The sequence below is a fragment of the Thunnus thynnus genome, chromosome 22 (assembly GCF_963924715.1).
Source record: "Thunnus thynnus chromosome 22, fThuThy2.1, whole genome shotgun sequence".
Taxonomy (NCBI): Eukaryota; Metazoa; Chordata; class Actinopteri; order Scombriformes; family Scombridae; genus Thunnus; species Thunnus thynnus.
Genome location: NC_089538.1, coordinates 26,209,842 through 26,234,427, shown reverse-complemented (window position 1 = coordinate 26,234,427; position 24,586 = coordinate 26,209,842). Strand labels below are relative to the sequence as shown.

The window sequence follows — 24,586 nt, the reverse complement described above, 5'->3', positions numbered from 1 at the left end:
TAATTTATTGTGTTTCGTTGTAGCTCTGTAATGTTACTGCTGCCTTGATTATTACATGTATGTTTTAAATTTTACATTCAATCAATCAATCAAACTTTATTTATATGACACCTTTGATACAAATCAAAGTGCTGTACAAGTGACAGACAAACGTTCAGGATGGTAAATATGGATTAGGAGACTAATGCTCATCAAAATAATTAAAAAGCAAAACAGTTAATGAGACAACAATAGATGGGTAGTTAAGATAATACAATCAATAACGACATCTTCAAATATTGTGTTTTGTCTACTTCAACACTGGTTGCTACCCGACATAAAACAGGAAGAAGAAGAAGAAGAAGAACAGTCCATCAGTCAGAGAGGAGACCTGCTGGATTTCACAGACCAGGACCACTACAAGATCAGAATGGAGGAGAACCAGAACCTGGAGAACCACACCAACAACCCTGTTAAAAGAGAAGAACCAGGTTCACCCTCTGCTACTACCGATAAACAGGTCAGTGTTCAGGACTTCATGATTAAACCGGCTTCATAACGAGACTAAAGACACGAGGACGAGTCTGGAGGGTCCGTGTATCATCTGTTCATTCTGTTGTTGGAGAGAAAGTCTGAAAAAAGGAAACTAAAACACTTCCAGACTCTCAGTGTTTCCTGGTTTCTCCTTGTAACGGGAACAAAGCGAGAAAATAATCTCTGTTTACTTTGTGTCATGCAGCACATGCGCAGTACAGAAGCCAGCCTCTCATGGGAGAACGCACAACAAAAGAAAAAGAAACAAAAATCCACCATTTTAAATGTTTCTGAAGAGAATTTCTAGTTTATATCAGACACTGAGCTTCAGTTCTGGCTTCACGGCTGCTGACAGGCCACCGGTAGTTGATGTGTTTAACATATCTGCAATGGTCTATTTCCCTGTGTAGCGTCGTCAGGTTAGGCTAACCCGTTGTTGCTAACTCCCTCCACAGCTGGAGAAACAACAGACGACACTCTGTAGTCTGACTGTACGTTTACTGCCAGATCGACAACTTCCTGTTAACCTTTTCCTCCGCTCACATTCACCGTCACTATTCTGACACTCGCTCTCTTGCTTAACCACTCACTCGCCGGTGCTGCCCTATTCCTTTAAAAGGAGTTACGCAACCTGTAGTTTCCATGGCAACGACACAGACGCTCCCAAGCGCTGTTGATTTCTGAATGAACGGATATTTGGCGTTTATTTTTTTGGCCGGGCGGCCGCCCACCAAGCCCCCCCCCCCCCGAATTGATGGACGTGTGTTGCCATGGCAACGACCAAAAGATAAATATGGTGGAATCCGGATCGATGCGTCAGCTGTAGAGTCACTTCTGTTCCTCTCGCACGTTATCAATCAGTCCGTCCACGCGCTCCAACGTCTCACTCGACGGTCGTCCGTCAGCTGAAGACGAAACAAAACAGTTTGCGTGTCGGCGCCATGTGAAGAAACCAACAGTGTTTGTATTGATTGGTTCATCGATACAGTTAATTTGATAAAAAAAAAGTGTGTCAGATTAGAATCGCTGACTTTACCTCCAAACATCCGTCAGGATCATGTGACCACTGTCAAATAGATGAATCAGTGCAGCAGATCATTTGTCACTGACAAAAACACTGTTGAACGAGAATCAATAAAGAGGAAAAGAGGGAAGCTTGAAGAGGAAGAACTGAGTCTGAGGTTAGACAGTCTGCTCCATCAGTCGTTTTTAGTGAAATATTGTTTTTTATGTATTTTCTCTTTGTTTGTTTAAGGGGATCCAAAACTCTGGTTCACAGTCCAACAACATAGCAGATGGCGGTAATTCACCTCCACGCTGGTCGCTAAACGACATAAAACAGGAAAAAGAAGAAGAGTCCATCAGTCAGAGAGGAGACCTGCTGGATTTCACAGACCAGGACCACTACAAGATCAGAATAGAGGAGAACCAGAACCCGGAGAACCACACCAACAACCCTGTTAAAAGAGAAGAACCAGGTTCACCCTCTGCTACCACCGATAAACAGGTCAGTGTTCAGGACTTCATGATAAAACCGGCTTCATAACGAGACTAAAGACACGAGGACGAGTCTGGAGGGTCCGTGTATCATCTGTTCATTCTGTTGTTGGAGAGAAAGTCTGTTCAGGGATTCTTTTGGCTGTAAAAACTACAAAAAGGTTTCAGTGTTTCCTGATTTCAGCTTGTTGTGAGTAACATGAACAAAGGTAGAAAATAATCTGTTTACTTTGTGTTTTTGAGGAGTTTTACATTCCTCTGTGCATCATGTAGCCCGCCTCTCGTGAGGAGTGTGCAGAAAAAAACGGAAATCAGACATTTTAAATGTTTCTGAGGAGGATTTCTAGTTATCGTCAGAAGTATTCAGATCCTTTAATTAATCACTACAAGGAACTTTCATTTTGTGTTGATTTCAGCGTCTCTGTCGTGCATTCCCAGAACGAAGACTTCATTTCCCATGAGCACAGTCGCCTCGTTGTCGTAAACATCTCGGCTTTCTCGTGCATTTGTTTTTGGAAATGAGTGAAAGAAAGCCGCTACTTATTTTTAATACTATTTTTCTTTTTTAAACACAGCTGTTCTATGTAAGGTTAATAATACCGTTCACACAGCGAGGTTAAACCTTCCTGCAGGGTGTGGGTGTGTTTATTTTTGCTTTAGAACATAATTGCTGCGAAACATTGAGAAACTAAGGAGGGATACACTGATCTGACTGTTTCAGTCCCGATACTGATACCTGAGCTTTCAGTATTAGTCAATACCAAGTATTGATCATGATACTAGTGTTTAGTTAACAAGCCTCACTGTGTGGAAGAGACTGGGATCATCTTTTATGTGCAAGACTTGACTTAAACATAACTTTCCCAACGTTGTAAAACAAAATCTTACAAATAAGATATAAACTTACTGGATTGTTATTTATTAAAATAATGGTATCTGATACGAGATTGGCCCGTTGTCATGGATACCTGATCCAGCTTTTTGATATCCGATATCAGTAACGGTGCGTCTCTGAAAATAACGTTTTATTTCTCAGATTCACTCCTTTTGTTCTCGCTACGACGCCGCTCTCTCTCTCTCTTCATTCACTCTCTAGCTCGCTCGACCACCGCTGCTGTCAGGAAGTCAGGAAGCCGACAACAAGACTTAACTTTACTTTTAACATCACCAAACAAAGAGTAACGTCCTCGCTCCGTCCTAGTGACATCAGTGTTTCATATGAACGACTGTACAGATTTGAAAATATGAATAATATGATAACATTTATGTGGATACCAGCTCACAGAGGGATAAACGATGATGACATCATGGACACGTTAACAAACATCATGGACCAATCACTGAGTAAATCTGAAGCAGAGTTTAGTGTTCAGTAATTTTCTTTTGTTTAATTTATGTATTAACTTATTTTTCTTGTTTGTTTTAAGGGGACAGAAAACTCCAACAACATAGACGGTAGTAATTCACCTCCACGCTGGGTGCTACCCGACATAAAACAGGAAAAAGAAGAAGAAGAACAGTCCATCAGTCAGAGAGGAGACCTGCTGGACTTCACCAACCGCAACCACTGCAAGAGCAGAACGGAGGAGAACCAGAACCCGGAGAACCGGAACCCGGAGAACCACACCGACAACCCGGTTAAAGGGGAAGAACCAGGTTCACCCTCTGCTGCCACCGATAAACAGGTCAGTGTTCAGGACTTCATGATAAAAACCGGCTTCATAATGAGACTAAAGACACGAGGACGAGTCTGGAGGGTCCGTGTGTCAGTTATTCAGAAGAGTGTTTTCTAGTTAATGTCAGATGAGCTTCACTGTGGCGTCATCGCCGCTAACAGGAAGCGTGTAGTCGATGCTTTTAACAAATCTGTAGTGATGGAAGAAGTGTTCAGATCCTTTACTTCAGTCGGTCAGTTAGTGTCTCAACTAAAACAGCAAATTATAAGTAAAAGAAACCTTACAAATAATTAAAGAAATCAAAAAAGGAAAATGAGCACACCTTCCACTTCAAACCTATTTATTGTTATACAGTTTAATGTTTCATCTGCTCTAAATGTTATTGTTCATTTTAACTGTATTTCTTACAGTTGGAGTCAAGAGTTTTATAATCTAACGCACAGCGTGAAGGACTGACAGCAGTCTAACTAACATCAACTAATGTTAGATCACAGCAGCGGGATCAGCTGCTCACGTTTCTGTTATGAGTCATGTGACTGTTTTATTACATGTTTATAACAATATATCACAACGAAAGCTGTTAGAACATGTTAATGCAATATTTATTGACCCAAAACACAGAGTTAGTCATATTATTACACTGCACAGTCCAGTTTCACATAACCTGCCTGGGTACTCTCGCTAAACCCAGAGCAGGGTCTAAAAGCAACCAGGGCTAGCTAGCCTGTTAGCTACTGATGTGACCTGAGTGGCAGTTCCTCAACGGTAGCTGCAGACATGATGATTTTACACGGTGGATAATATAACAAGCTTTTAAAATACAACACATTGTAATAGATTAAATCACTGGTTTCCAACCCTAATGTTCTTTTACTGAAGTAGGATTTTTCATGCAGGACTTTTACTCATACTGGAGTATTTTTACGTTGCTGTGTTGGTACTTTGGCTTGAGTAAAGGATCAGAATACTGCCACCACTGCTTGAAACAATACAAGATATTCTGTACTTACGGTGCTGAATCATCAACAAAACGACAATAATAATTTAATAAAGTCCTTAAAAGACAATGCGGTGAAAACATGAATATTTTCTTGTTTCTTTACTCCTCTATGACAGTAAACTAAATATCTTTGGGTTGTAGACAAAACAAGACATTTGAGGACGTCATCTTGGATCAACATTTTTCACTATTTTCTGACATTAGTCTCTGAATCTCTGACATCCCTACAGTACTAAATGTTTCTCCTGTCAAAGAGCGCAACCTGCAGATGAGACAAAATAATCACGCAGATGGTTTTGTTGCTTTGACTGTGGTCCCTCTTCCTGAACGGATGCAGCTTAATGAGGTCATGCCTGAAGCTTAGATTATACTTTCCATGTGCGTGAGGGTCCATGCGACATAAATTTCATCATCAGAGGATGTAAACGTCGGCTCTGTGTGGACATCCGTGTACCTGCAACGTGTTGTGTCCACACAGTCAGAACGCTGTCTTCCCGTAGACGTTAATCTACTGCGTGTGTGTGGGAAGCGTCCTCCAAACAGACCCAGAAAGTAGTATAAACAGAACAACTACCTGTCCGTGGTGTCCGCTGTCAGCTGTACATGTCTGCTCAGGAGTATAAATGAAGCTTTTAAAGGGAAACATCCCGTCTGAGATTTGCCACCTTGTTTTTGCCACTGACAGGCTCTGACAACATTATGGAGAGAGAGAGAGAAATAAAACGTTTGTCTTTACCTTTGCCTTGATCCTGTCTGTTTGTTGTTGTGTTTAACCAAGTCTCACTCAAGGAAATCTCACGAGATTTGAGTTGTCGAAATCAGCTTAATATTCAGCCGTGAGAGAGTTGGAGAGAGAGGAGTGCCGGGAGGAGTTTGTTGTTTTGGAGTACAGAAAGTGTAGCTTTGTTTTTTATCTAAAAGATTTTCAAAGTCATGGCTGAATATTTAGCTGATTTCAACAACAACACAATGGCTGTGACCAGTTGTGCTTGACGAATGTTACCTCAAGGCCAGTATGCCTGGTGTATTTATGTGTAGTCTGTTATGGGATTTAGTATCCGGGTCGATTCGTTGAGCGATATGCTCTCGTCCGACCAAATTCTCATTGGTCTAATAATCGCCGTGTTTCTTTCATAAGGAGAGAAGTGCTACATCAACAGCCTTACAGGATTAATCTATCATTTCCTGTGGCGTGAGGGACAGACTAACAAATTACCTGTGAAAATGGAGGTGTATTCAAACACAACTTTTTTCACAACTTTGAACTCGCCCAACCTGATGGAGACTGCTGGGTCTATTACTGTACTCAAACTTTACTGAGCGTTTATGTATGGAATGTTTAGTGGATCAGTATATTTCCTATAACTATAACAAGGAGAACCCCTGCCAGGCCCAAAAAATATTTTTTTAATTCCAAAAATAATGCCAAATATCCATTCATTTGGAGATCAGTAGCATTCGGGAGCCTCTGGAGTGCTGTTCTGACACGAGTCAACCTCTGTGTTGTTGCCTGGGAAATTTTTGGTAGCATTATGGAAGGTTAAGGAATATAGCATTGCATAGTATGTGTGCGTAGCGAATGGGAAAGCGCAAGCGGCAGAAAAAGTGACGGTGAATGCGAGCGGAGCAGAGGAAAAGTTTAGCGGTAAGTAGTCAGTCTGGCAGTAAACGTACAGTTCAGGCTGCAGTGTGTCAGTTGATAATGCTGCAGCTTCTCAAGACCAAGAAAAGTCACGTCTGTTATTTCCCCAAGTGCTGGAAAAGTGAAGGGTGTTACCTCTGAAGTTAGCAACCATGGGTTAGCCTAATCTGAAAATGCTAACGGTTCCACAGGCACGATCTAAATATTATGTATGGTTTTAGATGACTCGTTCCACCATGTCATATCACTTACTCTCACTCTCTTTCTGTGTGTTTGTCTGTTGCCATAGACACAAACAGGAAGAAAGGGACTCAAACAGCACCACTGTCAGCACTGTGACAAAGCCTTCCCGACATCGACTTATTTAAAGATTCATGAGAGAACTCACACTGGAGAGAAACCATACAGCTGTGACCAGTGTGGGAAAACGTTTGCCAGAGGTGATAATCTAAAAATGCACCAACGCGTTCACACTGGAGAGAAACCATACAGCTGTGACCAATGCGGGAAAACTTTGACTAGAGACAGTCATCTAAAAATGCATCAACGTATTCACACTGGAGAGAAACCGTATAGCTGTGACCAATGTGGGAAATCTTTCACCCTTCTTGGTAATCTACAAATACACCGACGCATTCACACTGGAGAAAAGATGTACAGCTGTGACCAATGTGGGAAAGCCTTTACCACAAACAGTGCTCTACAAATCCACCAACGCATTCACACTGGAGAGAAGCCGTACAGCTGCGACCAATGTGGGAAAACTTTCACAACAGACAGTGGTCTAAAAAAACACCAGAACATTCATACTGGAGAGAAGCTGTACAGTTGTGACCAATGTGGGAAAGCGTTCACTGCAGACAGTACTTTAAAAACCCATCAACGTATACACACTGGAGAGAAGCCTTACCAGTGTGAGCAATGTGGAAAAACTTTTGCTCATGGGAATTCCTTAATAACTCACCAACGCATTCACACTGGACAGAAACCGTACAACTGTGAACAGTGTGGGAAAACGTTCACAAGAGACACTTATCGAAAGAGCCACCAACGCATACATACAGGAGAGAAACCGTACAGTTGTGACCAGTGTGGGAAAGCTTTTGCTCACAAGAACTCCCTAAAATTCCACAAAGACATTCATACTGGAGAAAAACCATACAGTTGTAAACAGTGTGGGAAAACGTTCAGTAGAGACAGCCATCTAAAAAGCCACCAACGCATTCATACTGGAGAGAAACCATACTGGTGTGAGCAATGTGGGAAAACTTTTGCTCATGGGAGTTCCCTAAAAAGCCACCAACGCAGTCACTCAGCATCATGTTGAACATGTTTTAGAGGAAGGTTAGTGTCAACCCCGCCTCCTCTCAATGCCTTAATAACAGTGTTGTTCTATGCTGAGCTTCGTTACAAACTGAGGGCTATGAACAATAACTTTTGAATCAGCATTTATGGCATTAGCTGCACATGTGACCAAATTGTAAACTCAGTGATTGGCTGTTTCTACAGAAATGCACTTTGGGAGTCTAACTTCTACCCTTAAAGTTCTTTTATTTTTCATTTTTGTGTTTCATGTCGATCCAAGTTGTAGAAGTGCTCAAACTGAATCATGTAACATTGACTATGGGGAAAACAGGACTTTTACCTCTGGAACTCAGAGGCATCAGAAATAGCTCCTCCCACCTGACAACTCTATAGTGCTAATTTAGTAGCTAGCTAATTTTAGGTATTTAGCCTAGTTTTATGGATTCTTAATAAAATTAGTTCAAATTGATCTCAATTTGTTTCTGAAGGGCCATTGGTTTTGCAGAATAAGGTGCAACATAGAAGGCTGTTGATTGAGTAAAAACTGATTGTTAATGTAAATAACAAATGTACAAGTTTACAAAACTAAGGATACGGGAAGAAAACCCTGTCTTCAGGTTCACCTGTGTGAATTATATAATTTCCTATATTTATGTGTCATACATGGTAATAAACTTAATATCTTTGGTTGCCTTGAACTGTTGATCAGACAAAAGAAGATAATGTCATCATGAGCTCTCAGATAATATAACAGTCCCGAACTCTAGACTTCTTTGACAAATGTCATTAAGCCTACTGGACGTCAGGGACATGTTGGTGCTGTAATCAACCTAACATTAAGTAATGTTCACTAAACCAAACGTCAGAAAACATTCACCTGACCTAAGGTCATGCAACATTCAGTTAACCTAACATCCACCTAACGTTAGATAACGTTCACTTAACCTAATGTCAGGTAACATTCACCTAATCAAATGTCAGGTAACCTATTGGCCAAGGTGACTTTTGAAATGCTCTTGTATGAGTACAAATCTTATTCTCCATCACATATCTAAGGGATAAGGCCTGACAAGGTGTTCATTATCAGGAATTAATGGATGACAATGGTTCTGGCCTCCCTGTCGCCCATTAATTCTTGATGATGTACACCTCAAAGGACATTATCCCAAGTATACCATGGTCACTTGATCATAACATGGTCACTTGCCAAAGAAAACAATTTAGACCATTAACTATATTTTCATGCGTTTTTCAATCAAAATCTAAAGTTCTTCACAAGCCATAACTCAATTTCCCTGGTAACACCTGAGGGTTTGACTAATGCCTGGATTAATTATTACCATCCCAAAAGGTTTTTATGCAATGGAAACACTGTTTTTTACTCCAGTCAATGGGAAGAACCTCAGATACGACGTGGCAGTGGGAGATATTCAGTCAATGACATTTGGTATGGGTGATAAACAGTAAATATAATTTGACACTCAAACAACAAGACTAGCTAGCTATCTAGCCATGTCATTGTCAACAAATCAATGTCAAGATTTTCATGAGCAAATGATAGGCCATGTGTACTGTTGGCTGCAGTGTGAAGTAGCGAGTTGAACAGCAAGTAGGATGTGAGATGATCGCTTATGTGATTCAAGGTATCAGTAAGTGCAGAGGGGCAGTGTACTTCTTGCAGCTTGTGTGTTACATTCACCATCCAGTGGTGTTCAGAGGATGAGGCACTGAAGGTAATTCTCCTGGTGTTAACTCTTTGTGCCGTTTCTCCCTTTTCTTTTCAATTTCTCTTTATTCAGCTGAATCCCAGTCATCAAAGTTGTCATGTTCTCCAAATAGACTAAAAGAAGTGTTTAAGTCACTCATTGTTGTAATTAGATGTTAGCTTATTAACATGTTGCAATAAATTGTAAACGGAGGCTATGACTGTGTCCCTGTTGCTACGGTTACTCATTTAGTCAGTGCATTGATTTAGAACGGTGAACAGACAGTTTCACTGGAACTAGAGAGCCCAGTGTTTGTATTTGTATCTGTATTTGTTGAGGCAGCAAAATTATTTGTATTTGTATTTGAATAAAAGTGGAAAGAGGCTTAAAAATCCAGTTTTTGTGTTTATTACATTTTTAATTTTAGAAAATTAAGGTGTTACAATGAGTGTTCATGAATAAACTACCTTGTGAAGGAGGTCCCCACACCGGGTCTCTAACTGGAGTCTCCCAGATCAGAGACGACTGCGCTGATTGTTGAGCAAAAACTTTACTCATCGCCTCATTGCAGACAGACCTCTACCTATTTATACACCCATAACCCAGAGACAGTACAATCTGTAACATATAGGGAAGAACTTCAAAGGTGATTATTGCTTTGCACTTTTAATTTATTGCCTATTTTTTACAACCTAACTTTGTGGAAAGGAGAAGGGGAACAACAGATTATGGAGTCCCTTGAGAGCACTTTGCATGTGTCAGTAGTTCAGTTTTATCTCTGGGGAACACCCCCAACTCCAGGACTGATGTCCAAATAAGGAAATGTGCGTCATGTAGCAGGTGGATGTGAATCCCCTCGTTGAGACCCGCTTATAGACGTAACAGCAGAGCAGAGGAGAGAGACTGAGATAGTGATGTAACCAAACTGCAACTTATTGCACAATCACTTGTGCTTCCTAAATGGACAGATTGATATCCCTCAAGTTTAACTGATTTAGTGTTATACTGTGGCAATTAAGTGTTCCCTTAATTTTTTTGAGCAGTGTATATACCCCGCCTTGCTTTTTTGTGGTGTGAAAAGTGAAAAAATGTAGACATATTTTTAATATGGAATAAATTTTTATTTTGGAATAAAAACTCAAACCTCAAACGAAGCCAATGTAGGAGTCAAATATGCTGCAGATGTAACCAGGAAGTTAACTGTTATTCACACTGGCAGTGGCTGTGACTCAGGTATGAAGGCAGCAGCTTCAATGTCATCAGGTGTTTGATCCTGGGGAAGAAAAGGGTTTCTGACCTCAAATATGCGTCATTTTTTATATTATGACATCAGAGTTTTGCTTCATGCACATGCACCTCTGTCTTTTTCTTTTCTTTTATCCTCCTTTTTTCTCTCTTTACTGCTATGATTATGTGTTACTGCTTTCTTATTTTTTGTATGCTTGTCTTGATATTTATATTTGACTTAACATTCATTGTAATTTTGTTCGTGACTCTGTCGAACCTTTGTCAATCTGTATGTTTGTACAATTGTCCTGTTCTTGTCTTCCAAACTTCAGTGTTTATCAGCTCAATCAGCACAGCGGATAGGTAATGTAAAGCAAGTAGACTTAGCCACTACACCCAAATGAAAATGTCTGTAGCTCCTGAACCACAGTGACTATCTGCATAAATCTTACCAGAAATGAAATCTCCTGTTTCCTGTGAACACGTCAGAAACACTCGTGGTTATACAGAAACACAGCAGCAGATCTTTGAAGTAAGTAAAAACTTAAAAATGAAAATAAAAATGCTTTCTGTCTAAGTAACTGCCTGTATGTTTGTGTGTAAAGGTGGAAGAGAAACCAAAACCAAACCTGAGTGTCATTTCTCTGTAGTTGTGAGCTTACCGCTGTGCTGCACAACAAACCAAGGTTAGATAACTTCTGTCAGGCTCGCACTTTTAATTATTAAGATAGAACCACACTGATAGAAAAGTTAGAGTTGAGGGCAGTTGTTGAGTCACTGGGAAACACTGAAATAATCTGATGTTGATGGACACTAAGAGGAACACAACCAGAGAAACCAGAGCTAAGTCTGGAGTTAAATGGGGAAGATCAGCTGGTTCCTCCTGTAACATCAGTTCCATCCTCACACTGGGACAGTGGAGTTTACTGGTGTGAGTCCAGAGAGGGAGCAACCAGTAACAGCATCAACATCACTGTCACTGGTAAGATCAGACTGTGGAGTTAGTATTGATGAAGCTGAGTGTAAATGATGAAATGCTGTAGTTTGTCTCTGTGTTCAGATGGATCAGTGATCCTGCAGAGTCCTGTCCTCCCTGTGATGGAGGGAGATGATGTCACTCTGCACTGTAAAACAAAGACCTCCAACCTCCCAGCTGATTTCTATAAAGATGGCTCCCTCATGCGGACTGAGCCTGCAGGTCACATGACCATCCACCGTGTTTCCAAGTCTGATGAAGGCCTCTACAAGTGTAACAGAAAGTCACCCATCAATCAATCAATTAATTCTGTTGTGGATGATTGATACTTGTCTCAGTTTATGAATTATCTACATTTCTTTCTGAACTGCTCTGATTGCAGGAAATGACCCACCCATCTCCATGGTGATGAACCCGCCCACCCAGGCTGAGCAGGGATTGGATGATGACTACGATGATGTCATCACATCTGTCATCACAGAGCATCACTTCTGAACTGAACAGATGTGTTTAATATTATATGACTTTATTGTATTATATTATATTATATTATATTATATTACATGCTTTAGTGAGAAACTGTAGCTTTCAGGATTGAATGTGCTCCTCAGCTTTGTCTGATGTGTCTGATGTTGTTCAGAATACATATATGTGAGTTTTGGACCTTCAGGTGTTTTGTAGTATTTGATTTTCTGTTCTTACATTCAGATTTAATGAGGACAGCCAGTCAAAGCTCTGTCAGCAATAATCAACCAGTTTTTAATGATATATATAACCTTTATTAGAGAAAAGACGAGAACAGTAAGTTCACATCTCCTCTGACTCTGTTTCATCATGAGTTCTGGTGTTGAGCTGTTATATCTCGGTTTGGACAGCAGGTGTCGCCACTTCCTCAGTAAAGCCTTGTTGAAGCACAGAAGCTTGATGATGATAAAATGATGAATCATTTTCACATAATACTGTTTGTAGTTTGTTGAGAACTGTTTACTGTAGCAAAACTTGATTACTGAGTGATCCAGTGTCTGTGTACCACAAACGATATTTTTACTGGGAAATAAACAGTTGATGTTCTGTGTAACCGAGCAGAGGTGAGTTTGTTAGTGTGACACAAATAACATCAGGATAAAAATAACACTTTTTGATGTTACTGAAACCCAATTTATGGAAGCGAATAAGAGCCATGAAAACTAAAATCTTAAGCAACTAAATACCTCATGTTGAATTTGAAATACCACTGCATTTAGAGTACCAGAATATTTGACTTCAATTCATGTGATTTCAAGTTGTTAAAATTCAGATCTTAAAGTTTTGTCTTAGAAGAGTCAAAGAAGACTATTCCCAAGCTTCGGAGCTGCGCTGTAGTTGTCTCTCTCTCTCTCTCGTAGTGGTCGTGATCTCTCTAACTGACGGGCTGCGTTTGTTTTCCAGCTTAAATATCACCTCCATGTTCTTGCAGTTATTTGTAAACTCTTGCGAGATTAATGGACTTTAGCTAAGCTCCGCCCCCCTCCGTCACTGTTGCTTTGAAGAGAAACATTTTAATGCTTCCAGCTGAAAATGTGAACCAGCACAAAGAAGTGAAGACATGAAGAAACAGCATTTCCTGTAAAATCAGTTTGTCACATATGTACAATTTATAGTCCGTTGTAATTTACAGCAGAAACACATGAAATGATACATTTATGCTTATTGTTTGTATGTCCAAACAGTATGTTTCACTTTTAATAAAAGGCTTTATAGATGACGACTAACAGATAAATTAAGAGCAGGACAGAGCTGCTACATTAGCCTACACTCTGATATAGTAGCATCTAGATCTGCTGTTTATTTATATATTTAGGTGTTTATATTTACTCAATGCAAACTTTATTTCAATAAGCAATAACGGTTACAAAGACCAGAGGAGAGTCTTAACATGAAAACATAAAATCAACATTAAAGAGGAGACTGTGTCTAATAAGAAATTAACCACAGTATAAAACTTAACCATTAAGTAAAGTAAGTAAAGTACCGCATTCGAAAGCTTACCTCAGTAAGTACAAAAGGTTTTAGATGCAAAATGTACCTAAAGTATCAAAAGTACCCATGATACAAAATGGCTTTTAAAAATATTTATTTATAATATTTATTTATACTGCTGGATAGTCTAAGTTCATATTTTATAAACTGATCATATGTGTTACATTTAAAATATTGATCTGAAAAACAGCTAAATCTGTGAAATAAATGTAGTGGAGTAAAAATAAAATAATCAGTATTTGTAAATTTGCAAAATTTAAAGTACTAAAAGCTAAAGCACTCACTCTGCAGAATGTTAAATGTTAACTAAACACTTTTGATTTTCCTGATGTGGTCAGACAACATGTCGTACCAACTCATTCTGATCGAGCTTAAACAGATTCTTGACAAAAATGTTAGATGCAACATTCCCAAATAGGTCCTTTACCAGCTTCAAAACCAAATCCAATCATAGAAAATGACACCAATGTATTTAATAATGATCATTCAACAAAACTTGAACCAGGAAGAAAACATTTACATATTTGTAAAAAACAATTTTCAATTGATGAGATATCTTTGTACAATCATCTATCAGGTCTCTCACACCAGCTTCCCCTTTCCCCCCGTGTTGTGTTTGTAATCTGTTGAAGCTGTAGTGTTTAGTTACTAATGGAATGAACTTCTTGTTGTTTTCTTGTGCTTGCACCACTTAACCTGAAAAGACCTTGCAAAATCATGATTCAGATTGTGGCGATCAATCCCACAGAATAAAAAAGATAATAATAATGGGGATACCTTACATTCATGCTTTAAATATATGTTATGTTTTGGTATGCGATTGCCCATTCTGTTTTTTGTTGTTTTTTTTTACTTACTTCCACACCCCACTAGTCCAGTCAGCCAGTGAGTTACTTCCACGTTGCCACTCCCTCGGAGTCCCGCCTCTTCCGTTTTCGTACCAGGAGATTTAATTCAGTATGGCGGGGGTCGCCGGCAGGTGAACAGCAGGAGAGAAACCCTCATGTCCGGAGTAAGCCTATCCTTGGCCATCAGCGCGCGTTTCAGTCCGCGTCGGTAAAATCCACCTTGGTTGCCCGCGAGCCGTGGATACTGCAGCCTCCCTTCTATCTATCTCCACGAACACATCAAACCGTCCGTGTTTTCAACTCCGGACAACGCACGTTTCCACACGTCCCCTGAACCGTGAGTCGGCCTAAGCCGGGTGACTTCACTGTACTCTTTTCGTTATCTTTTCTTCTTTTTTTGACTGGGCTTTTGGGGTTGGTAGGACGGTGAAAAACTGAACTGACTTCCTTATTTTGAGTTTTGTTTGGGATTCCGGGAAAACCCGAGGCGGATTATTTTGTTTGTGAACTGGACTGTTTGAACCTGAACTGTATTGAGAAACGGGAAAAACCCGGAACGGAGCACTATTTTTGTTTATGGACCTGGACTGACTTGTTGAAGAGTTTTGTTTTTTGTGTGAGTGCTCTAATATAATTTTGGGAAATTCAAATGGTGGTGTGTTTGGCCTTATTAACTTTATTTAAGTGTTCATTTTGTGTTATTTATATTGTACCAAAAGGTCTTTTGAAAGCATTTTTTTTTGTGGGTCATGAGTTAACCATGTATCCTATGTGGGCTCCAGGCACAAAAACTGGGATAAACACCTTCATGAGTTCAGGTTTGCCTTGAACTCTGCTGTTCAGGAGTCCACAGGAGTCACACCGGCTGAACTCAACCTACAGCGACCACTCAGGGGACCGCTGGATGTCTTGCTGCAGCCCAGAAATGCCCTGCCCGACTCGTCTGTCTACCAAAAAATCACACAGCTTGATGACCTCAAAGCTTTTGTTGCAAAGAATCTCTCTCTGGCCCGTAAGCGACAGAAGAGAAATTATGATAAGCATCGCAGAGAAGTGTGTTTGGCAGAAAAAGCACGAGTCTGGCTACGAGCCCATCCTTTTTCCAAAGCAGAAAAAGCCTTTACAGCGAAACTTGCTCCCAAGTGGCAGGGCCCCTACCGTGTCCTTCAGCAAGTGGGACCTCTGAACTATGAAGTGGTGCTGGAGGAGAGTGGAACAGATCGGAGAATAGTACACATCTCCCACCTCAAGCCTTGTTACCCCACTGCTCAGCAAGTGGAAGAGCAGCAAAACAGGCAGTTGAGGGAGATATTTGAAGAAGAAACCATGGATGAGGATTTCCTTGGTTTTCCAGCGAGTCCTCCTATGGTAACATCCAGGCCTCCTGAGAAAATGAAAATAAAAACCAAAAGTTTGAGAGAGTCAGGGGAGAAGGATAAGAATCTAATAGACCTATAAAAAAAAAAAAAAATAAATAAATAAAATAAAATTAAAAAAAAAATAATAATAAAAAAGGGGCTAATATTGATATAGCTCTATTTTGGGTTTTTTTTTTCTTTTTTTTCTTTTTTTTTGTTAAGGGGGGAAGAGTGTGGCGATCAATCCCACAGAATAAAAAAGATAATAATAATGGGGATACCTTACATTCATGCTTTAAATATATGTTATGTTTTGGTATGCGATTGCCCATTCTGTTTTTTGTTGTTTTTTTTACTTACTTCCACACCCCACTAGTCCAGTCAGCCAGTGAGTTACTTCCACGTTGCCACTCCCTCGGAGTCCCGCCTCTTTCGTTTTCGTACCAGGAGATTTAATTCAGTATGGCGGGGGTCGCCGGCAGGTGAACAGCAGGAGAGAAACCTCATGTCCGGAGTAAGCCTATCCTTGGCCATCAGCGCGCGTTTCAGTCCGCGTCGGTAAAATCCACCTTGGTTGCCCGCGAGCCGTGGATACTGCAGCCTCCCTTCTATCTATCTCCACGAACACATCAAACCGTCCGTGTTTTCAACTCCGGACAACGCACGTTTCCACACGTCCCCTGAACCGTGAGTCGGCCTAAGCCGGGTGACTTCACTGTACTCTTTTCGTTATCTTTTCTTCTTTTTTTGACTGGGCTTTTGGGGTTGGTAGGACGGTGAAAAACTGAACTGACTTCCTTATTTTGAGTTTTGTTTGGGATTGCGGGAAAACCCGAGGCGGATTATTTTGTTTGTGAACTGGACTGCTTGAACCTGAACTGGATTGAGAAACGGGAAAAACCCGGAACGGAGCACTATTTTTGTTTATGGACCTGGACTGACTTGTTGAAGAGTTTTGTTTTTTGTGTGAGTGCTCTAATATAATTTTGGGAAATTCAAATGGTGGTGTGTTTGGCCTTATTAACTTTATTTAAGTGTTCATTTTGTGTTATTTATATTGTACCAAAAGGTCTTTTGAAAGCATTTTTTTTGTGGGTCATGAGTTAACCATGTATCCTTTGTGGGGTTGAGGGTAATGCAAATTGTCCAAACCGCTACAAGATGAATAATAATCATAATTCTAATTGACCTCTCTTGTGTGGCCAACGAGGAGGGCCATTTCCTTATTATTACACATACTCTAATATGACTTATGTTAATGGATGAAGAATTTCATATTTGAATCATGCACAATAATAATTCATAATTCCCTCTTAAAATAATATAACAATTTGAGTTCACAAATTCATACTGATGCATCACAGCCACCTTATTGGATCAGGGTTCTGGCCGCTCCCTGCAGTAGAGAATACCAGACTTCTGTGTTGCTTTTGGACGTTCTAAAGAAAAATGCCAAAACCAAGAAACAAGGATGATGATGATTTCATGGATGAGTAGATATCACAATAATCAATAATCTACTGTCACCACTCTACTGCAAAGTCTGATGAATGAGGCACTTACCATAACGTTTGGCTTGAAAGAAAGAAATATTTGACCCAACTGCTGGTTGGCAGGTTACACACTGAAGATTTAATATGAAGCTGAAATCAAGCGAGCAAAGTAACAGCATGGCATACTCAACAAATTACACTACACAAATTAAAACCAAGCATATCATCAAAAAACCATTTGCTGTGGCCATCAGGAGTACATACAATGCATTTTTACCAACAAAAACAAACTTATTATGGTGTTTTTAACTGAGCTTCAACCTACCACAGGGACAGGAAACAACAGACTAGTAATGCAGTATGGGGCCAGCAGAGGGCGATCATGTTACACACAACACACCAGTCCCAGTGGTAAACTAATAATAATACTACATTATCACAAGATTAACAAAATATAAAAGTAAATAATATCATATTAAAATAGAAAGGTGACCAATAGTACATTTAATGTACAGTAATAACAAACACAAACTATAATTTAATTACGCTTATAGACACAATATTGCATTTAATAGCAACACTGAACAAGAAAATGTTAGCTGGTAAGCTTGCAGCACTGTTGATTGTTTAATGTTGAGTAAAGAAATTTCACAAACATGTATCTGCTGTTTTTACTGACATTTGACTCTTCATTAAAAAGTCCCAAAGTCCATCCCCTGTTTTGTAGAATACATTTCATAGATGTGTACATTTTTTGAGACCTGAGTAATAGGTGAGCCTCCACCCCTACCTCCACCCACCTGGCTACTGAGGGCTTCTGAGGCCGTGGCAGCCCCCCCTCCCACTTCCTTGTCTAAACTCTCAGGTGCAGCCGTTTGAGGCTTTGCATGTCTAACTATACCCCTCTCCACCGGTAGCTTTGACAAACAACTTTTAATCTCTGCCTTATGTATGTTCAAAGGCACAAAGATATTGAAGAAATTGGTGATAAACAACAAATCCGTTTTTGTGCATCTAATTTGTCATGGGCAGGATCTTGAGCAAAATCATCCATATCAAATGAAAGTTTAGACAAAGAGCAGACAAGGCTGAAAAAGAGGGTTATACAGTACCAAGGATTAATAAAAAAAAAAACAGTGAACAGTGTAATGACAGGTGGCACCGTAACACATGCTGATTCTAACATTACTGTTGGCAACCTTCAATTTTTCAAAGAAGCTCAGGATAGAACAACACTTACTAAGGCATGTAGAGGAGGCAGGAAACCACTAACCTGCCACTAAAACATGTTCAACATGATGCTGAGTGACTGCGTTGGTGGATTCTTAGGGAATTCCTGAGAGCAAACGTTTTCCCGCATTGCTCACACCGGTACGGTTTCTCTCCAGTGTGAATGCGTTGGTGGCGTTTTAGAGTACTGTCTTGAGCGAAAGTTTTCCCACATTGCTCGCACCAGTACGGTTTCTCTCCAGTGTGAATGCGTTGGTGGCTTTTTAGATTACTCTCTGCAGTGAAAGCTTTCCCACATTGGTCACAGCTGTACGGTTTCTCTCCAGTATGAATGCGTTTGTGGATTTTTAGATGACTGTTTGAAGTGAAAGTTTTCCCACATAGCTCACAGCTATATGGTTTCTCTCCAGTGTGAACACGCCGGTGACTTTGCAGAGCAGTGTTTGTGGTTAAGGTTTTCCCACATTGCTCACAGCTGTACTGTTTCTCTCCAGTGTGAATACGTTGGTGTTTTTTTAAGGCACTGCTTGTGATGAAATCTTGCCCACATTGGTCACAGCTGTACGGTTTTTCTCCTGTATGAATGCGTAGATGGCTTTTTAAATTGCAGTCTGCAGTGAAATTTTTCCCACATTGCAGGCAGCTGTACGGTCTCTCACCAGTGTGAATGCGTTGGTGGATTTGTAGAGAACCATTTGTAGTGAAACCTTTCCCACATTGTTCACAGCTGTACCGCTTCTTTCCAGTGTGAATGTGTTGGTGTTTTTTTAAGGCACTGTTAGTCTTGAAATCCTGTCCACATTGGTCACAGCTGTACGGTTTCTCTCCAGTATGAATGCGTTGATGAGTTTGTAGATTACCCTCTTGTGTGAAAGTTTTCCCACAATGGCCACAGCTGTATGGTTTTTCCCCAGTGTGAATGCGTTGGTGGATTTTTAAGGCACTGCTACGAGGGAAAGTTTTACCACCTTGCTCACACCAGTACGGTTTCTCTCCAGTGTGAGTACGTTGGTGACGTTTTAGATGACTGTCTCTGGTGAAAGCTTTCCCACATTGGTCACAGCTATACGGTCTCTCTCCAGTGTGAGTACGTTGGTGGCGTTTTAGGTTTCTGTCTGTACTAAAAGTTTTGCCACATTGTTCACAGCTGTGAAGTTTCTCTCGTGTGTGAGCTGTCTGATGAATCTTTAAATGTGTTGATGTTGTGAAGGCTTTGTCACAGTGCTGACAGCGGTGATGTTTGACTCCCTTTCTTCCTTTCTGTTTCTATGGCAACAGACAAACAGAAAGAGAGTGAGAGTCAATGAGACAAAATGGTGGGGTGAGTGAACTCGAACCGTGGATAACATTTAGATCATGTCTATGGAAAATAAACCACAGTGTTCAAGTTGGACTAAAGCTGCAGGGGCGAGTCAACAGAGGGGGCACTGGGTCCTGACTTCCCTTTATTATTAGTCTACTAGCCAATTATAGAGTTACATTATGGGAAATGCAGAATCAATTTTTAATGGATCCTGCATTAACTGAATCTTTTCATTTGCAATTCTGTCACATTACAACAACTGTGCTAAATTGTTGCACATGCAACAATAATTTTCCATTCAAAGCAATTGAACAAATAGAAAAAATTAAGAACTCAGCAGGAGTATCAAATCACAATAACATGGACTCTACACATACACAAACCAGCCATACTGGACTTGAGGTAACATGCGTCATGTACATGGTAACTGGTCACAGCCAGTCTCTGTCTCTGCCCATACATATTGTCATGCAGTATTTTCAATATTTCCCTGTGCCAGTCCTTCAATGTGGGACTGTCCTTAGAGATCCATTGTTTAAGAATCATTTACCTGGCTACATACACACAATATCCCCATCAGTTTAGCATTATATGGGGCTTTTTTCCTATCTGCGTGTGGTCTTTCAATTTGAGATTATGATTTATTGATTTCATGTTCAGATTTTGTAATTCTTTCCCTCAAACCTGCCCTCACACTCAAATAATGTGCTTAATGTGGAATACTGTATTCCTCATACTGTATGTCTGTTGCATAGACTGTGTATGGTGTGTTGTAATCAGGTGTTTACGCAGACTTTCATCACTTTACAGCTGTTAGAGGCTCAGACTGGCTTCCTACTGCAGTTTCTGTTATAGCTTCTAGGAGCACTCGTTTTGTTTTACGTTTGAACGCTGTATCCATTTACGAGAGATGGAGACGGCCGCTACTGTTAACACGGACTCATAAAACACCGCCCACCTGTGCTATGCAGGTGTTTAAAACAAACGAACCCTCCGTGCTGAAGCTAGCAGGCAGACTGGAGCCGCTTTCATGAGACAGATGAATGAATCAGAGTTCAGAGGATCAAATATGACACTAATCTGTTACAACAAAGTAAGTAGCTAGAAAAGCTGACATTAGTGATGTTTAACCATCCAGTTTATCTGCTGCCACTTTACATTACAGTAATGTTAATGTAGCTGATAGTTTGGATAACTTGACTACTGATGTATTCACACTGTGTGTCATTTGTCCATAATTACTGTAATTAACTGCGTACAAGTTAAAGTTCTGCTTCCTGCTCTGTCAGACCTTTAAAAGGAAGCTTTTTACATTTCCAGACACAGTTTAAGGAGGAAAGAGAAACACATAGAAGCAGCCCAGACGTCAGCTGATGGAGAGACATGAACATCATCATTATTAAACATGAGAAGGACGATCAATGATTAATCTATAAAGCTCATATTGAAACAGACAGTTCAGGATCAAATGAAGAGTTCATTAACAGGGAAGTAAAGCCTTCAATACAATTCATAAATTGAATGATTTCTATGTTTTTGGATGCTTTCAAACATTTGGTCGTCTGAATTCTGCATTTGCAAACAAAATTTCCTGGACAAGTGAAAGGTAAATTTACTTGTCTGAAAGGAAAAGTGCCTCAAAAAGTTAATGTCGAGTCCTGAACATGAGATTATTTTCTAACTTTGTTCATGTTACTCGCAACAAGGTGAAACCAGGAAACACTGAGATCTTTATGTAGTTTTTATGGCCAAAAAAACTCAGTGAACACAAAGTCTGGAAGTGTTTTAGTTTTCTTTTTTCAGACTTTCTCTCCAACAACAGCATGAACAGATGATACACGGACCCTCCAGACTCGTCCTCGTGTCTTTAGTCTCGTTATGAAGCCGGTTTCATCATGAAGTCCTGAACACTGACCTGTTTATCGGTGGTAGCAGAGGGTGAACCTGGTTCTTCTCTTGTAACAGGGTTGTTGGTGTGGTTCTCCAGGTTCTGGTTCTCCTCCATTCTGATCTTGTAGTGGTCCTGGTCTGTGAAATCCAGCAGGTCTCCTCTCTGACTGACGGACTGTTCTTCTTCTTCTTCTTTTTCCTGTTTTATGTCGGGTAGCAACCAGTGTTGAGGTGCATTACTGACACCTGCTGTGTTGTTGGAGTGTGAACCAGAGTTTTCTGTCCCCTTAAACAAACAAACACAAGACAAAACAAATAAATAAAATAATTTAAAAATGAACACCAAATTGTTTTGTTCAGTCCAGTTTCTTTCAAATAAAGGCAGGTGAGGAGTACATGTTTGTTATTCTTTAACTCCATAATTCTCTTTCAAACCTTTTGCACCTAACTTAAGGCTTCATGAAGAAATGGCATCTAAATCCACAAAGCAGACTGAAAAAAAGACTCCATGCTTTAGGATGATGCAGCCATTAGCAAGGTTAGCATGGCTGAGTTAGCCAGCTTGCTAGAAAACTACATTCTTCCTGTAGAAAACAGCGATCTCCGCCCTCGAGTCTAGAACTGATCTGGTGCCAGCGACTGTCCAGACTCAGGCTGTGGATCACTTCTTTAGAGTTATCCGGCGCTGAGTCCAGTGAAGTCAGCTGGACTCAGGAGCCAGACGGCGGTGCGGCCTCCTCTACAGCCATCTGGTGCGGTTCGTTCTGTTGTTCGACCACTAACACCCGAGTATCCAGACTGACTGACAGGCTTCACCACCTCTGAGCTGTTCACTGTCACCCTGGAAGTCTCAGTAAATATTATTAAACTGATGTCTGAGAACAGTAGCACAAAACATTAAACCTGCATTAACTGATACAGTTGGTTATAATTAATAATTCACTTAAATGTCACATTCTGTCCAAATCCAAATATATTCAGTTTACTATCATATATGACACACAAAAAAGTTTAAAATCATCATTTGAGAAGCTGCAATCAGCAAGTTTAGTCATTTTTCCTTAAAAAAAAAAAATTGTTCAGTTATCAAAATAGTTTTATTGATTAATTTTCTGTCAATCAACTAGCGGTTCAACCAGGATCAATACTGATGACTAGTAATCGAGGAGACCGATAACCGAAATTAAGAAAAGATAAACACATAAAATCCAGAATACACATCAAATAAATGACTGTTTAAGTCCCAATATTTCACAAAAAGACAAATATTAAAGAAAAGTTCTAGAAGAATAAAGCAAGTTAAATTTTATGTAGCAGAACTGTTTTATTTTCTTCTCTTCTATCCAATCTGTCATCTCAAGACCCCTAAAATGTATTTTATAACCCTCATAAAGTAGTTGAACCGGCTCCACCTCTAAAATGCTGCTCATGCATCGACTTACCAGTGTGAACAATGTACTTTGTTAAATATATTCAATAAATATCAGTCACAGCCCGATATTCTGCAAAACGAGTGCTTTTACTTAAATAGGATTTTAAGTGCGGGACTTTTACATTGTTGTATTTACTAAAATACAGGATCAGAGTATTTATTCCACCACTGTTTAAACAACATGTGATAGCAGGACAGCAGTCTCCTTCATTACTAATGATTACTGCAGCAGTAAACGTGACTGTTGACCATGTAAACAGTCTGTTAACAGGCGGTAGATGCAGCTCCGTTATGTATCTGAATCAATCATTTTGCTGGTCAGGTGGATAAATTATGGATCAATAAATGAACTTGTTGAAGTTAAACATGTTTCATTGATCCATAAACCATCAATAAGCTGAATTAATCAGATGGATAGATTAGTCTACGGAATTAAGAGTGATATAATAATAATATCACAATCAACGTTTCCTCTCCATGATTGGATCATCTGCTGTCGCCGTAACCAGTTACCAGGGAGACCAGTTGATTTGTAACACTGGTTAACCACAGCCTGGACAACGTTATACTGTGTTGAATGGGACAGCTGGTCAGCCACGTGACTAAACAGAGTTAATGTTAGAGCCTCGTAATGACGTCATGAGCACTGACCTGTGTGTCGGTGGTAGCAGAGGGTGAGACTGGTTCTCCTCTAACCGGGTTGTCGGTGCGGTGCTCCGGGTTCTGGTTCTCCTCCATTCCGCTCTTGTCCTGGTGGTCCTGGTTTATGACGTCCAGCAGGTCTCCTCTCTGACTGACGGACTGTGTTTCTGTTCACTTGAAACGTGTAAATACCTCATTGGCCGCTGCTGCATGTCGCCGTTGTGCGCCTGCGCGTCCGCCATATTGCCGCTAATAAACAAACAGATATAAACTGTTCGTCCCTTGTAGACCGCGGAGGCTGCATCACCGGCTGTTCCCGCCCTTACCTTTACGTCACGAAGCGCCGTTCCTGTCGCCTAGCAACCATGACAGCTGCAGATGACAATCAGGACACATCTGGATGGAGCCAGATGTTTTTATTGTATTATTGTGGAAGCAGCAGAAACACATTTCTAAGAACTCATGTTTATAACACTGAATTTAAGACTTTTAAAGACCTACAGACACTTTGTTATTCTGCTTCTTATGTACTTTATGTTGTAAAGACTGCTGTAAATGAAATAAACAATGTATGGGAAGAAATAGACATCACATCCTTTCTCTGTCAAATGTTCAGACTGTCAGACTTCACATCTGTACAGACGAGAATCTTCATGTTACAAAGAGTTTTATGTTATTTCAGTTCATAACACTGACATGAACTACATGATACGTAATGTTCATGCTGCTGCTATCTGTCATCCTCAGCTGATAAAAGTTCATCAACACATCTGAACTCTTAGTGCAGGATCACACTATTAAATCAAAAATCATTACAATCAAATGTAGA

The 24,586-nt window shown here is 40.2% G+C and overlaps 2 protein-coding genes and 1 long non-coding RNA gene across 7 annotated transcripts in view; 2 read left to right on the top strand and 1 right to left on the bottom strand.

The window, feature by feature from the left end:
• The window catches only part of LOC137174884 (zinc finger protein ZFP2-like), a 46,464-nt gene that overhangs the window by 541 nt on the left and 21,337 nt on the right, over nucleotides 1-24,586 (top strand). For 3 of the 4 annotated variants that reach the window (XM_067580398.1, XM_067580395.1, XM_067580394.1), the window contains exons 2-3: nucleotides 326-499; nucleotides 1,769-2,020. In XM_067580398.1, coding sequence (XP_067436499.1) covers nucleotides 410-499; nucleotides 1,769-2,020 — 342 coding nt within the window. In that variant the 5' untranslated portion in view covers nucleotides 326-409. Of the gene's footprint in view, nucleotides 1-325; nucleotides 500-1,768; nucleotides 2,021-3,437; nucleotides 3,696-6,617; nucleotides 9,732-24,586 lie in introns of those variants that run through there. The other variant, XM_067580396.1, reaches the window with a different exon arrangement.
• On the top strand, nucleotides 11,378-12,620 carry LOC137174901 (uncharacterized). The gene is made up of 2 exons (XR_010925497.1): nucleotides 11,378-11,548; nucleotides 11,627-12,620. It is a non-coding gene; the product is annotated as an uncharacterized lncRNA (long non-coding RNA).
• Nucleotides 17,377-24,328, bottom strand: LOC137174885 (zinc finger protein 431-like). 2 transcript variants are annotated; one of them, XM_067580400.1, is made up of 3 exons: nucleotides 23,767-24,328; nucleotides 21,709-21,969; nucleotides 17,377-19,756 (listed from the first exon to the last, which is right to left on the bottom strand). In XM_067580400.1, the coding sequence occupies exons 1-3, from the start codon at nucleotides 23,851-23,853 to the stop codon at nucleotides 18,551-18,553; spliced, it is 1,554 nt and encodes a 517-aa protein (XP_067436501.1). In that variant the 5' UTR covers nucleotides 23,854-24,328; the 3' UTR covers nucleotides 17,377-18,550. The 2 variants fall into 2 exon arrangements, with proteins under 2 accessions (XP_067436501.1, XP_067436502.1); XM_067580401.1 differs by lacking the exon at nucleotides 23,767-24,328 and adding an exon at nucleotides 22,119-22,483.

Excerpts from the sequence above, each read along its gene's own strand:
- LOC137174885 (XM_067580400.1), bottom strand. The coding sequence starts at position 23,853 with ATGGAGGAGAACCAGAACCCGGAGCACCGCACCGACAACCCGGTTAGA. Across the intron at positions 21,970-23,766 it reads CTGCTACCACCGACACACAG|GGGACAGAAAACTCTGGTTC; the intron begins GTCAGTGCTCAT and ends TGTTTGTTTAAG. Across the intron at positions 19,757-21,708 it reads CTGCTACCACCGATAAACAG|AAACAGAAAGGAAGAAAGGG; the intron begins GTCAGTGTTCAG and ends CTGTTGCCATAG.